Raw genomic sequence first — 14258 nt, forward strand, 5'->3', positions numbered from 1 at the left:
CCGAATCAGCCTCGCCAATCATACATACGTCCGGTATTTTCAGCGTTATTCAGGTATTATTGGCTCTAGTTGCTATACATTCACTAATAACTATGTGTGTAAATTTCATACCGTATAGTAAGTTAACATACAGCATCGATGTTTCTCTAAAGGCACATATTCATCATCATCGTGAGCCATTCTCAGGAGTATACTCCGCGGTGAGGAGGTAAATGCAGTACTACAGCCTCCACAGACAGCCTCAAATCTTATTCTCGTGTTCAATCATTGCCTCGGCTTATTCGTCCACGTTAGCAAGCTCAGCATACCGATTCCCCAAACCGCAAAAGCATTGCTTGGATCGTTCAGACCCCGTATCCTCTGATCCTTTTCTACCCAACACATCCTCCATCGCCCAGGCAATGCGCTCCGCGCCCAGCCTCGCTCCCTCAAGATTGGCAGCACCGGGTCCCAAACGAAGAGACCCCAGCCGGCCCGTCAAGAAAAGTGGCACATTCGATTGCCACATCAGGTCATCCGTGATGCAAGGCAATCCCTGCTTAGTTTCAATCGGATACTCACGGTTCATGCGCTGGAGTAATGGGAGCTCAGTCACATCGGCCTGCATTCCTGTTGCAAAATATATATAATCGATGCGAGGAAGTTCAGGGATCGGAGGATCTGTCGTAAGACGCCATGTGCGCGAGGAGGCGCAGTACTCCTTGCCGCAGATGACGGTGCGTGAGTGTATAGAAAGCCGATGGGCTGCCACATGTTGCTTCAGAATCTTCTGATACCGTGGCGTGATACTGCCGCCATTACGCGCGGCTTTGATCATCTCAAGGCGTTCCTCGTCCGTGTCTGCGGACCAGAATGCTGCCTTTTCGAAGTTCTTGAACTTGCCCATCCAGTTCAATGCGAGGTCGAAGTGCTTGACTAGAAACCATCTGGTCAGCATCCCCCACGTCTGAGTTTGGATGGATGATGTAGGAGGCTGTGCAACCTACCCACTACCTGTGTAGTACGTACCTTTAAAATCCGACCTCAAAAGAAACCAAACCTTGGTCACCCCTCGCCGAATGGCCATATCCACCACCTGCGCTGACGATAGCCCACCCCCAACAACCACCACATTCGTCTCCTGACGCTGCTTAATCTTGGCCTTCACATTGATACTCGGAAACATGCGAATCTCCGTGCTATGACAAGCCCCTTTCTCTTCCTCACCCGTCAGCTTGAACGGCAGTATCTTCGTCCTCCCCGGCCCAATAGCCAGCACCACCACACGACTATAGAACCGATTTCCCTCCGCTGTAGTAACCGTGAAGATCTTGTCCGACGGCGATAACTCAGAGTGATAGTCGTACAATATATCATTGACTTCGCACTGCCTGATCATACCTGGCGCGTCCAGTCCATACCGCGATACAATGCTCCCGCAGTAATCTTCAAACAAGTCCGTCGACGGTGAGAAGTAATCTTTACGATCTCTTTCATCGATCTCGACCTCGCCAACAGCCCTGATCACCCACGCAATTAGCAACCCGAACACACAATATCAGTCACGTCATATAAGGAACAACTTACTGCGCCCTCGACCTCATCTTCTTCTTCTTATGCTTACTCAACTCCTTCCCCACGCACCCCGAAATCTCCCATAGATCCCTCTCCCTCCTCACCTCCCTCGTATACGCCAACATACCATCCCGATCCCTGGGATCTACATGAAAGAACATCGGGCTGCGCAGCTGCTCAATCTCCAATGTCTTGAACGCCCGATTCCATCTCTCCATCCACTTGTCCCCGGAACTATCCAGTACGAGCGTAGATATGCCCCCATTCCCATTCCCATTCCCATTCACATTCTGATTCTTATCATCCCCCCTCCCCATATAAACCCCATCATCCGACGAAACTGACGAAGACAACGACGGCGGAGAAGGATCAGAACCCGAAGACGAAGACGAAGATGACCCCCGTCTAGGATAATGCTCATCATTATATCTCTGCCACTTCTCCGCCTTTACGCCCTTAAGTTTCCCGCGGTGCGCCTGCACCAGTGCCATTCGGCCACTATGTTTGTTCATCCAGTGGTAGCGTTGGTGTTCGTCGTCGGTGAACATGGCGGAGGGGGTTTCTTCGCGGAGTCGTGCGGCGACTGCTAGGCCGCAGGGGCCGGCGCCGATGATGAGGACATCGAGGATTTCCGGGAAGGAGGAGGATGAGGATGATTGTGGTGAGGTGGTTTTGCCTACCATGTCTGGTTGGTATGTAGTATGTATGTAAGGTGGAGGTGAAGGCTTCGTAGGTAGTAAGTGCGATATAGTAGAGTAGGGCTATTGCTTGAGTGATTGATTAATTGATCGATTGATTGTTCAAATATGTGCATGCAGGGTTTATATTCAATAAATAGATAACAGATGATATAAGGTGGTGGTGCTCATCACTCCCCCGGGTACTTGGATCCCCAAGGTCCTTGTCGCCCAAAAGGGAAAGTCCGGATCACCATTATTGATAATGTGTTTTAAGTTTGGCGGATGGGTTTGGGGACCTTGGAGGTGATTTCAGAGCATGATTTGCTACTATGCTAGGGTTTATGTCATTGTGAGTGAGGTTTGACGCTATTGATCAATGGTTCTGTGCTGGCCTACTATACTGTGAAAGCGTCCTCGGTTGGCATATGGAAAGACATTACATTACTATAAGACAAAAGCTATATAACAACAAACATAATTAGTAGCAGCAGTGAGAAACCTGTCTCCGCTAAGATCAACGTATATTATTTGTGCCACTTTTTGGGTCTGGGTTCCGTCGTCATTGCTCGGGAACGAGGAGCTCCTCCACCTTCTCGACGATGCCAGGCATCCTGGGGCCACACCCAGCCTCGCACTCGCTTCGCATCACGACGCTCCCCAATCTGGGGCTCCGGGATCCATTTGTCTTTCTTTTCTGGTAGGATGCGCTGCCGGGTCAGGGCACCTGGGCCTCCCACGTTGAGATGGGCAGACGGTTGTGACGGCAAGGGAACCGATTTTGAAAGCATCAGTAAAAAGTACAAAGCTAGACTGGCGGTCATTGGCACGTCCAGCTCATCGGAATCCGAAATTGTATAGCTATCCAGTATGGGCGACTGGCTCGCCAAAGAACTGTCGCTGGATGGAGTGGGCGAATGCGGATAGCCATAATCAATGGTATATGGCTCCGAGCTGTGCCCACGTTGGTTGATCGCGAGCTTAGTTGGAATTGGCGCAGACAGCTCCAGGAAACCAAAGTAGGGCACATCGTCGCCCTCGTCACAACCTGCCCGTACACACACGAGCTCGATTTCGGTGAGAATGAAGCCGTAGCGGCAAGAGTGCTCGCGCATGCATCGCTGCAGGTGTGCTAGACCGTTCAGATACTCCACCCTGCGGTGAGGCGCTTCGTTGCGCATTCCCGTGTTCCAGCGGTCGAAGGTCTTGACGATACCAACGAGTCGTCCTCTGGCAAGGCCTGAGGCGGTTCGTTCGGTGTCAGACGCATAGTTAGCGAGAAAATGTGGCCCGCCATAGTTCTTGTTAGGTGACCCTCGCGGAATAGGAACAGCGTAGAGGGACAAGTGATCCGGGCCTTGCGAGACTGCCAAGGCAGCATTGATACGAGGTGCATATATGTCTCGGATGACGTTGACTAGAGCTGACTCGCAATCTGGGGACAAATAAGAGCTCGGAAGGATATTGAGGGGCGTAAGATGCGAAGGGATTGCGGTTTTGAGAAGTTTTGGAAGTCCACTGATAGAGTTGAACGTGGATAGAGAAAACGAAGTCCAACTGCGCAAGTTCCGAATGTCCCACCAAAAGTAATCGTGCAAGCCTCGTGTCGGAATCACGTTCACGTTGCGCACGAGGTTGATTGCTTGTGTCGGAGTGGTAAGGTACGAGAGCAAGGTGGTTGACTGAGAGTTCGTCCTCTCGGTCTGGTGAACGATGCCAATGGGAGAGCATTGTGCACTCGACGCTCGCACGTACCCATATGGTGAGCCGGGAAGCATGAGTGGCACCTGCACCGGAGGGTACACTTTGGGATAGTATGGCTCGGCTGGCGAGTGAGGCGCATAAGGCGGATACACTATAATACTGGGTGTGGCGGGCGTAGCCGGTGTGGTAGGGGAACTCTGAGGTTGAGAGGCGTATCTGATGACCTGTCGATATGCTGGATATCCGCATCGACTTGTCTTTGGATCCTCAACGTTGGAGGCAGAGACTGATCGAGTGTGCGCGCTCGTCGCCTTGCACTTCTGCGCCGGTGTGACGCTCACAGGAGATGATAATGACGAGCCATTGCGAGTGGTATACTTCGGCGACGCCACGGCCGGGGATGCCATAGGAATGCACCCTGAGGTCTCAACAGCAACCCGATGGCTTGACCGGCGGTTGGAAGCAAGCGGTAAAGAACCAGGAGGATTGCGTGTGTTTGACAGCACCCGCCGTTGACGTTGGGATCCACTGGCGGGTGGAGGTTCAATCACAATGTCTTGAGGTCTGATCTTCGGAAGAAGAGTAGGCCCATGGTGGTGTTGCGGGGGTGAGTCAACTACAGGGCTGGTAGCCGACGTGATGACGGACCAGGGCGACGAGTTGTTGGAGTAAACAGAAGAATCAGAAGCGTTGCGGCTATGCCCCGTTCCACTATATTCTTGCAGATGCAATGCAGGAGGGGTTGAGGGACGATAATACGAGTACTCCACAGACATCTTGCTATATAAAGTCACTGCAGGTCTGAGACGATATAGATCAAACAAGATTGCGGGAAAGTCCAGCTTCCCAAGAGGTATCAAACAGGAAATGCTCGCGTAAGAAGCTAAGGTCAAATGAATAGAGAAGAAAGAGATGCACTAGGCAAAAGAAGAGACAACGTTGTCGAGTTCGCTTTGTCTTGGTGAACGACTTGACTGAACTGAGGCATAACCAGACTGGAGAACCGTTGGTTATTAAATGTTCTTCAATCTGGAACCTATGAGTCCCTTGATCCAAAAAAAGATACAGAATCAATCGAACTGCCTGCAGGGGCATGAAACAGATCTGGCTCCATTGCGACAGCCAGTCGCTAACCATACTAGGTAATCATGATGGAGATGGTAGGGCCATCGACACAGGGATGTCGATATCTGCTTGGATGATGTGCAGAGCAAACGATCCTAGGGCAAGCGAAAGCGTTTCATCGACAGTCGCGCGTCAAAAAGTTTCTATATTTGACATCTTCTTCGCTTCTTCAGATCTGAACCAGGCTGTCGGTAGTCTATTCCGACGATGGTTCGTTCGGAATCTGCATAGGATCTATATTGGGTAACATTGAGTGTTTCGTCTATTCTGGGTAATGTAACTAGGATCGATGAGTTCCCGCAAAGGCGTCACGCCTGGGGCATCTATTAGTCGGCGGCAAGCAGGTGTTTGACGTCAAAAAAATAAAACGCAAGTGACTGGTACATTTCCACGGCGTGTAGTGCTTGAGGGTGTGCCGTTGTAGAGTTAGCCGCCGAGGTTTGATACCAGGGCCTGGGGGAGCCGCAGCCCACTCAACGGGCATTGGCTATTGCAGTCGAAGCTTGCAGAATGAAGTCGAATACTAATCAACTGATACGATACTCTCAAGCCCAAGAGGTTCTAAGAATATCCCCGCCTGTATGTGTCGATAAATCAGAGGTCTTGCAGGTCGTCACAGTAGGCGCCGGCTAAGACCCCGGACGGCGTCAGGACGCCTCAGTGGCTCTTCCCTGTCGACAGCCTGCAGTGTGCTTGAGCTTTCTCCAACTGGACCAATCACAGTCATTTTTGATGAACTTGAGTGCTTATTGTGTGACGAGGTCTGGTTGTAGATGGGTCAGACGGAGACAGACAGACACTGTAAAAGGAGAGTCGGCGGGAAATAAAACAATAGAGCGACCTTGTAGCTTGAACTGCTGCTATTCTTGGTCACGCCTGGTTTCACGCTCATCATGAAGTTCGTGAATCTAGCAAGATGCCTATTTGTCTTTATGTCTCCTAGGCGCTTGGGTTAATCAGTGCAACTTGCAACAGGGTGAAGGTGCTGGAAGAACGCGCCACTCTCTGCACCCATGTCACATGACAAGGTATGCTACAGTAAGCAACCAACAAGCCGATTAAGAAAAATAGAGAAAGACTACAGGCATTTGTACATCTTAATCAGCCACATTATAATCATTGTCCTTGAATGACTCCTGATGAGTCTGGAATTATTGGTCATCGTCTTATATAATTGCATTCCAGCTCCTGTCTGGACAAGAGAAGGTCTCCTCACTGGGAGGATACATGAACAACGTATGAAACATTAAGAACCAATATAAAGGAGAATAAACAGACCCGGAAATTGGTAGGAGCATTTCGCTGCCCCCGAGCTCTATTAAGGCGAACCACAAATTAACAATGCGCATGCTGAAGGGAATCTAGTAAAACCGTCTAAGTAACCGGTCATGTCCAAAGAAGCAAGGTCGAAAGCAAGTCCATCATATGCTCGTCATAATTCATGCCTTAACGTCGTACTTGCGGCGGAACATATCGTCCACCTCAGTCAGGTAGTAGGTACCAGGGTAGAGAGTCTCGGTGCTGCCGGAAGGCTTGAAGTTCTTCTTGAGGTGAGCGTGCTCACGGAGGGCACACATCTGTAACCAAACGTTAGCAACTGGACTTCGAGGTGCAGGTCAAGATGAGGTCGTTGGGATACTTACATCAACGTAGGACTGGGGAGGGAGAACGTTGCGGTTGCTCAGACGGTTCTTGAGATCAAGCTTCTCCACCAGGTTGGACACGTCGCCGACAATCTTCACGCTAAGCAGGGAGCTGGCAAGACCACTGCCGTAGGAGAAGAGACCGATGCGCTTGGACTCGCTAGCATCGAAGGGAACGTGGGAGATCAAGCTAGCCAGACCAGCCCAAACAGTGGCAGTGTACATGTTACCGCAAAGAGTGGCAACCTCAAGAGCGGGCTTGACACGCTCAGCGAAGCGCTTCTTGGTCAGACCCATAAAGGTCTTCTCCACGTTCTTGTCAGTGAGAGAAGTGGCGTAGTCCAGATCACGGAGCTCAGGGGCCACTTCGGCGAAAGCAGGGTGAGTGGGGTTGGTGAGGTAGTCGTTGTACAGCATACGAGCGAAGGACTTCTGCACCAGCTTGCAGGTGGGGGCGTGGTAGCAGAGGTAGTCGAAACGGTCCAAAGCAGTCTTGGAGTCGTCCTGGGCGGTGCCGTTGGTACCGTTCTGGACCTTCTCCTTCAGGGTCTTCTCACGAGCATTGTAGGCCTTGTAGCAGGCGTCGACAGCCTCGGTGTAGCATCTGAGGGAGAAGTGACCGTCCACGACGGGGTACTCGCTGGTCAGGTCGGGCTTGAAGAAGTCGTAGGCGTGGGTGACGTAGGAGGCACGGAGACCAGGCTCGAACACAATAGGGGCGTCGGGACCGATCAGCATGGCGACACAGCCAGCACCACCGGTAGGGCGAGCAGCACCCTCAGCGTACAGGGCAATATCACCGCAGACGACGACGGCATCTCTGCCATCCCAAGCAGAGGACTCGAGCCAGTTGATGCTGTTGAAAACAGCGTTGGTGCCACCGTAGCAAGCATTGACGTTGTCAACACCCTCAACGTTGGTGTTTCCGTGAGGAGCCAAAAGCTGCATCAGGACGGACTTGACGGACTTGGACTTGTCCAGCAAGGTCTCGGTACCGACCTCCAGACGGCCAATGGAGTTGGGGTCGATGTTGTACTTGCGGAGAAGGGAGGAGAAGGTGGTCAGGGCAATGGAGTAGATGTCTGCCGGGAAGTGCACGTTAGCATTGCCACGCGATCATGACATGCGGACAATGTCTGTCATTGTCTAATGCATACCTTCACGGTCATCACAGAAGCTCATCTTGGTCTGACCAAGACCAATGGTGTATTTGCCTTCGCTCACGCCATCGAACTTCTCAAGCTCGCTCTGATCGACACACTAGAAAACACAGGGACATATTAGAACACAGCTCAGAACAGACAGGAACAGAATCGAATGAAGTGGCAAGAGACACGAACCTGACGAGGGAAGTAGACCTCAATGGCCTTGATACCAATGTTCTGAGGACGGGCAGCCATGGTGAATGTGTAAAGGAGGAGGGGTAAGTATTAAGTGGAAAGCGGGACAGTAGAGTTTAAGACACAAAACACTCGAAGAGAGCTATTGCGGAGAGTATGATGTAGGGGGAGGAGAAGGGGGAAAGAATAAAAGATGATTAAAGGTAAGAGGAAGAAAGTTTGTTGGAAGAGAGAGAGGGAGAGAAAAGGAGCTGAGAGAAGGTGAAAGAGCAGAGTATAAGTAGTGAAGCTCACGATATACTAGAGGGAGCCCCCGAGGCCAGCGGGCGAACGGTTTCCCAGGTGGTCACTGGCCATCGGCCGGGGGCAAAAGAAAAAAAAAAAAGCAATGAACTGGGTCGACCCCCGTTCCTATGCAGCCAGACAATACTTACGGATCAGCTAGTGTGCTTCTAGTGCGTGGCCTGGTGGGTCCATCTGGCTTGGACTGCGGGCTGTGGTTGGTCGGCGCCCTGGCCTGCCCTGGGGTGCCTGAGGTTGTCCCGGCGGTGTTCTGGCAGTTACGCCGCCTCAGATCTATAGTATAGATGGTTTTGGGGTTATCCAAGTCACGGCGCATCATATCAACAACTTTTCCCACGATATACACCATTTCCCCCGATGACCGGGACAGGAAAAGGGGTCGAAATTTGTGGATGGGGAGTTTCACCGAACAGGACTCCAACTCAAAACGATCCACCTCCTAATTTCCACAATTGTTGAGAGGGAGAAAATCTGATGGTGTCCAGGATCTGGTATACGCCGTACTCTTCATCCTATGTCCCGAAAACGGGGGAACAGGATACGGCTGCCTCCAACCACAGCTCTCGCACCCAACGCATCATTGCACAACCTAGCTCCAAGTGGTCTTACCGACAGCTCATCTTGCTCCGGGTGGATGATTCTATTTTGCGTTTTCCTTTTCACCGACTCTTGCCGCCATGTTCTGTGATAATGGCCCTCACCCTAACTATACATCCGCCCTCAATCAACGTCGGCCCATGTTTCTCCCACACTGGCCGATATGAACGGGAGGATTTAATATCCACACCACCGTACTTTAGGAGCTTGCTGCTGCAATATTATTACCCTACTTACAACCATGCAGCTTAACTGCAGACACATGATGTAAACCCGCAATGTTGCACTTCTGTCCCCAGGATGCCAAGCACTTTAACACGGCAATGGGATGCGTTCCCTGGTATCCTTTGTCTCTCCCCTGCGTCCCGGCCATTGATTGCCCATGACGACAAACCTGCTTACGAGGAAAACTCCGTCTAGACGCGGAGTATCTTTCTACGGATTGTTTCTGATCAGACGGCATATCTGATTGACCACACAGGATAGGCTTGTCCAATGGTCTTGCCCAACCCGTAGGGTTTCAGTGTCGCATGCCCCTCCATCTTCTCCCTCTTACCACGCTTTTCCCTCCTAGCATAGCCCCATTACTTACTTACTCGGATGGACCGAGAACATAGTAATGGGCAGACAAGAGTTTGTCAGCTGAGGCCTATGGTATGCTTTGCAGTGACGTCTACGTTCTAAAGCGTAAGTATGTCAACTAAAAGTCCCGTTCTTCGACGCCTGCATACGCCAGATACCACACAAATGGGACAACGCAAGCAAGCAATCAAAAAGGAACCTCTCTGAAATCGATCCCATCCCAACCAAATCCAGCTCCGAGCACATCTACCCGGTATAGCCTGACCGTGGAGTGGAACAGTGAAACAAGTTGAGGGATTAATCAATCTTATCTTGTGGAGCTTTCGGTGCCCTTTCTGTAAACGAGCCTCCATCTTACCGAGACTTACAGGCACAAGTAGGGTCCCAGTGGGTTCAGATGTCGGAAAGAGTCGAGAACAAACCCGCCATTGAAGAAGAGTATACCCGATCTTTGGCCGTCCCCTCTGGCGCGAAATGGGCCGAGGGGAACGCTCATTAGTCGTTGACGAAAATCCCACATTGTCATGCAGATTTCACTAAAAGTAGATAAGTACAAAGTGGGCTACCTGGTAGGTGCCAATGGCAGGGGAGATCCACCATTATTCAATTGGATCGGATCCTTTTTCTTTCTTTCGGATTCAAAAGTAGCGCCGATTGACATTCTTGGGGCTGTAGTTGCGTGGTCTTTTGTCGGATCTCCATCGTTGAAGTGGGATGTGCGAGAAAAAAAAAATTGTGTATCCGTTTGAAGCGTTACCAACGTCTGGGTTGCGTGTGCTGCAGATGCTGTGAACCGGAGTGGAAAGCAAGGGATCAGGTCAAGCAATGATGCCGGCTGTTCGATTAAGTAGAGGAGTAATAAGTAGGCATCTGTATGGTCAAAAGCCTTGCAGCATTTATTTGAGGATATGAATTGTCCAACCATACGATGATAATAATGGATATGTGATGCATGTTCGAGTTGGTCCTTATGGACTACGTGAGCACACTAGTACCAATGTACTCTGAGTGTACATGGTAGCACTCGGGCATTATTGTTAGTAGTAGTATTAGCAGGTCGAACCAGCATGATGATGGTACTCACTACTAGTACGGAGTAGTAGAAGACAGAAAAATATATATGATAAGCCATTGTCCGCTTGCTCGGCTACTTTGACAGCAGTAGTTACTTAGTTACTCCTCCATGATCTTTCTCTTCGTCTTCACACAAACTACCAAGTAGTACTACGGAGCACTACTATGACATGGATATATGATATACCATACGACTTACTCCTTTTACTCTTTGATATAGTGCTTTCAATGAGATTGGCAGCGTATCTCGGTACTGAGTAACGGGATGCATGGCCAGCGTTACTGTTTGTCTCCAGTTTCTACTGCTATTACTGGTATGTACTTGTAAATTGTTCTTCCCTCCTTCTACTCTATTCAAACAATACCACTCTGCCTCATCCTCATCATTACCAGTTGCAAACAATTCAAGTTGACTAGCAATGGCGGATACAGAGAGCCCTCAAGGATGATTGATTACATATCGATCGGTCGGGAGAAATCTGTTCCAGAACCCTTCTGCCTACGGATGCCGAGCCGTGGCCCCGACCAGCAAACTCCCCCCCTCGACTGCGCCACGCGTAGCCTCAATGTTCCCCCCCAAAAGTGACGGGCGGTCCGGGGAACTTGAAGTGAGTTCTCACTACTGCTGCTACCTACTCGAGATCTGACACTGCGATCGACTGCTACTGACCCATCCTCGTCCTACCTCCATCATCAGGAACACCACCTCCCACCCCCTCCCCTTTTCTTCTTTAACCCCCCTCCTCCTAATATATTTTATAAAGTACACACTCTTTATTTATACATTCACCTCCTTTGTCGTTCGTTCCCGCCCCTCCGATCGGGAGCATGGCTGCATTGGCTGTCACTCCTTTCTCATCCAGATCATGATCCCGCTTAGCCCGGTATCTGTGATACTACCCAACTCGCACGGCTCTCGGGAGCCCCATATCACCCGCCATGGGCAACGACAATAAATTCGAATATGAAGCCCTTCCAATCCCATCCTACGAAGAGGCCATCGGCGCTCGCCCGGGCTCTTCCCGATCGCACCTCGATTCTTCCGAAGAAGTGAGCGACAATACCGAAAGACAAGGCTTGCTCCAGCGCGGTCCCCAAACGGGTGCCCGCGGAGAGACTAGACCTCATGGATATCACCCTCCCACCGTCGAGTCCGCTCGGAATAGCCTCGATGACCTTGAGTCCGGATCTGGATCGGATAGGGGCTCGTTGGAGGAGTTACAGCGGGAGCTGGCCCAGATGGACGTGGAGGACGCTGGTCAGCAAACATCATCTCAGCGATCTCGCCTACGGTCGCGGTTCTCGAAGCGATTCAACGACTTGACTCGTACATTATCCTCGTTCAATCTGCCGTTTCGCCGTTATTTGCCAAGCTTGCCAAATCTCAGGTTTACCGTCTACCTAGACGATGCTCGGTCGGGCTTCAAACACAATGGATGCATGATCTTGCTGCGTGTCTTTGGATTGCTTCTAGTCGTCACCATCGTGTACATCTTCTTCATTTCGGACCTATTCAGCATGAACAACCGTTTTATCATGGGTCAATCCTACAGCGCCGCGTCCGTGGAGAACTTCGTTCAGGGTCATATTAATGAGACGAGCATTGCAGAAAACCTGAAGAAGCTGACCGCATACCCTCATATCGCAGGTACGGAAGGCAGTTTCGTTCTGGCGGAATGGGTGGCATCGGAGTTCAACAAGGCCAACTTCGACGAGGTCGAGATGGAAGAATTCCAGGTATATTTGAATTATCCCCAGCAAGACGGTCGGAGGGTGGCGATCATCGATCCTCCCGACCTTGCCTGGGAGGCTACTTTGGAAGAGGATAACGAACAGACCTTGGTATTCCATGGCCACTCGAAGTCGGGCAACGTCACTGGTCACCTCGTCTACGCAAACTACGGCTCCCGAGAAGATTTTCAATATCTCAAAGATCAAGGAGTTGCCTTGGACGGCTCCATAGCGCTGGTCCGTTATGGTGGGTCAGAGAGCGATCGGGCCCTGAAGGTCAAAGCTGCAGAATTGGCTGGTGCAGCTGGTTGTATAATATATTCCGATCCCGCGGAGGATGGCTTTGTCCAGGGTCCGGCCTTTCCAGATGGACGCTATATGCCAGCAGACGGGACACAAAGAGGCGCTGTTAGTTTGATGTCATGGGTGGTCGGTGATGTACTCTCGCCAGGTTTCGCGTCCACACCGGATGAGAAAGTGAGACTCAAGCCGGAGGATAGCAAGGGGTTGACGGCTATTCCTAGCATTCCTCTCGCCTGGCGCGATGCCCAAAGGCTCTTGCAGGTGCTCAAGGGCCACGGTTCGAAGGTGCCGGCCAAGTGGGTTGGCGGTGTCCCGGACGTGAATCAGTGGTGGACTGGGGACGCATCGTCGCCCACCGTCAATCTTATGAACATCCAAGATGAGGTAGAAAGACAGCCCATCTACAACGTCGTTGGAAGGATTATCGGGTTGGAGCAGCCGGAGAAAAAGATTATTGTTGGTAACCACCGAGACTCGTGGTGCTTGGGAAGCGCAGATCCGGGCAGTGGCACGGCTGTGTTCCTTGAGCTGGCTCGAGTCTTCGGGGAACTGCTGACTTTTGGCTGGCGCCCACTACGCACCATCGAGTTTATCAGCTGGGACGCTGAAGAGTACAACCTCGTTGGCTCGACTGAACATGTTGAAAAGGAGTTGCAAGCGCTTCGTGAAAACGCATATGCCTACATCAACGTCGATGTGGGTGTAAGCGGCAAAGAATTTGACGCCGCAGGAAGTCCGCTTTTCGAGAGCGTCATTATGCAGATCCTCGGTCGCATATCGGATCCTGACAGCAATGAAACGCTCAAAGATCTTTGGGAGAAGAAGAAGAAAAGACTCGGACCTCTTGGTGCTGGAAGCGACTACGTCGCTTTTCAGGACATCGCTGGAACTTCTAGCGTCGATTTTGGATTTATCGGCGAACCTTTCCCCTACCATAGCTGCTATGAGAACTGGGACTGGATGACCAAATTCGGTGACCCCGGATTTCAATATCACAAGATTTTAGGACAGTTTTGGGGTTTGTTACTTCTGCAACTTGCAGACAGCCCCATTCTGCCTTTCGACTTGGAGGCATATGCTGCACACCTTGGTGGCTATATTACTGGCCTGGAAATTTATGCCAAGTCAAGGAATGTCCCAACTACCGATAACACTCAGAACGCCGCTCGGGACACCTCTGTGACATTCAAGCCCTTGTATGAGGCGGCGGCAAAGTTCAAGGACGATGCGTCTCACTTTCAGGAGTGGGCTCGGGTCTGGCATGATGCTGTTTGGGGAGCTGGGGGGTTTGAGAACAACGTGGTTGCTGTACAGCGTCTGGCACATAATACGCGGCTGGCTCATTTCGAAACCCATCTTCTCGACGACAGGCCAGACGGCGGCGTAAGTGATTCAACTCTTTCCATCTGGAACAAAGACTAACCACATATGAATAGGTTCCCAACCGCACACAATTCAAGCATGTCATTTTCGGCCCTGAACTCTGGTCCGGCTATGACCCTACTCTCTTCCCTGCCATTCGAGACAGCATTGATTCTGGCAATTGGACGCTAACTCAGGAGTGGATTGACCGGGTCTCCAATATCATCAGCGACGCGAGCGATCATCTCGTCCATAAGAACTGA

The 14258-nt window shown here is 51.1% G+C and overlaps 4 protein-coding genes across 4 annotated transcripts; 1 reads left to right on the forward strand and 3 right to left on the reverse strand.

Annotated features, from left to right (window-relative positions):
* Positions 1-277: 277 nt before the first annotated feature.
* On the reverse strand, positions 278-2237 carry AKAW2_21107A (FAD binding domain protein; the record flags this gene model as incomplete). The annotated part of the gene is made up of 3 exons (XM_041685895.1): positions 278-915; positions 1009-1499; positions 1567-2237. 3 exons carry the CDS (start codon positions 2235-2237, stop codon positions 278-280), a joined length of 1800 nt encoding a protein of 599 aa, XP_041539933.1.
* Positions 2238-2758: 521 nt separating this feature from the next.
* AKAW2_21108A (uncharacterized protein) lies at positions 2759-4711 on the reverse strand (the record flags this gene model as incomplete). The annotated part of the gene is made up of 1 exon (XM_041685896.1): positions 2759-4711. One exon carries the CDS (start codon positions 4709-4711, stop codon positions 2759-2761), a length of 1953 nt encoding a protein of 650 aa, XP_041539934.1.
* A 1788-nt stretch (positions 4712-6499) lies between these two features.
* erg13 (hydroxymethylglutaryl-CoA synthase) lies at positions 6500-8103 on the reverse strand (the record flags this gene model as incomplete). Its single annotated transcript, XM_041685897.1, has 4 exons — positions 6500-6637; positions 6704-7785; positions 7861-7963; positions 8044-8103. The coding sequence occupies 4 exons, from the start codon at positions 8101-8103 to the stop codon at positions 6500-6502; spliced, it is 1383 nt and encodes a 460-aa protein (XP_041539935.1).
* A 3435-nt stretch (positions 8104-11538) lies between these two features.
* Positions 11539-14258, forward strand: AKAW2_21110S (M28 family metallopeptidase; the record flags this gene model as incomplete). The annotated part of the gene is made up of 2 exons (XM_041685898.1): positions 11539-14016; positions 14070-14258. The coding sequence occupies 2 exons, from the start codon at positions 11539-11541 to the stop codon at positions 14256-14258; spliced, it is 2667 nt and encodes an 888-aa protein (XP_041539936.1).

This window comes from Aspergillus luchuensis, chromosome 2 (genome assembly GCF_016861625.1).
Source record: "Aspergillus luchuensis IFO 4308 DNA, chromosome 2, nearly complete sequence".
Lineage (NCBI taxonomy): Eukaryota > Fungi > Ascomycota > Eurotiomycetes > Eurotiales > Aspergillaceae > Aspergillus > Aspergillus luchuensis.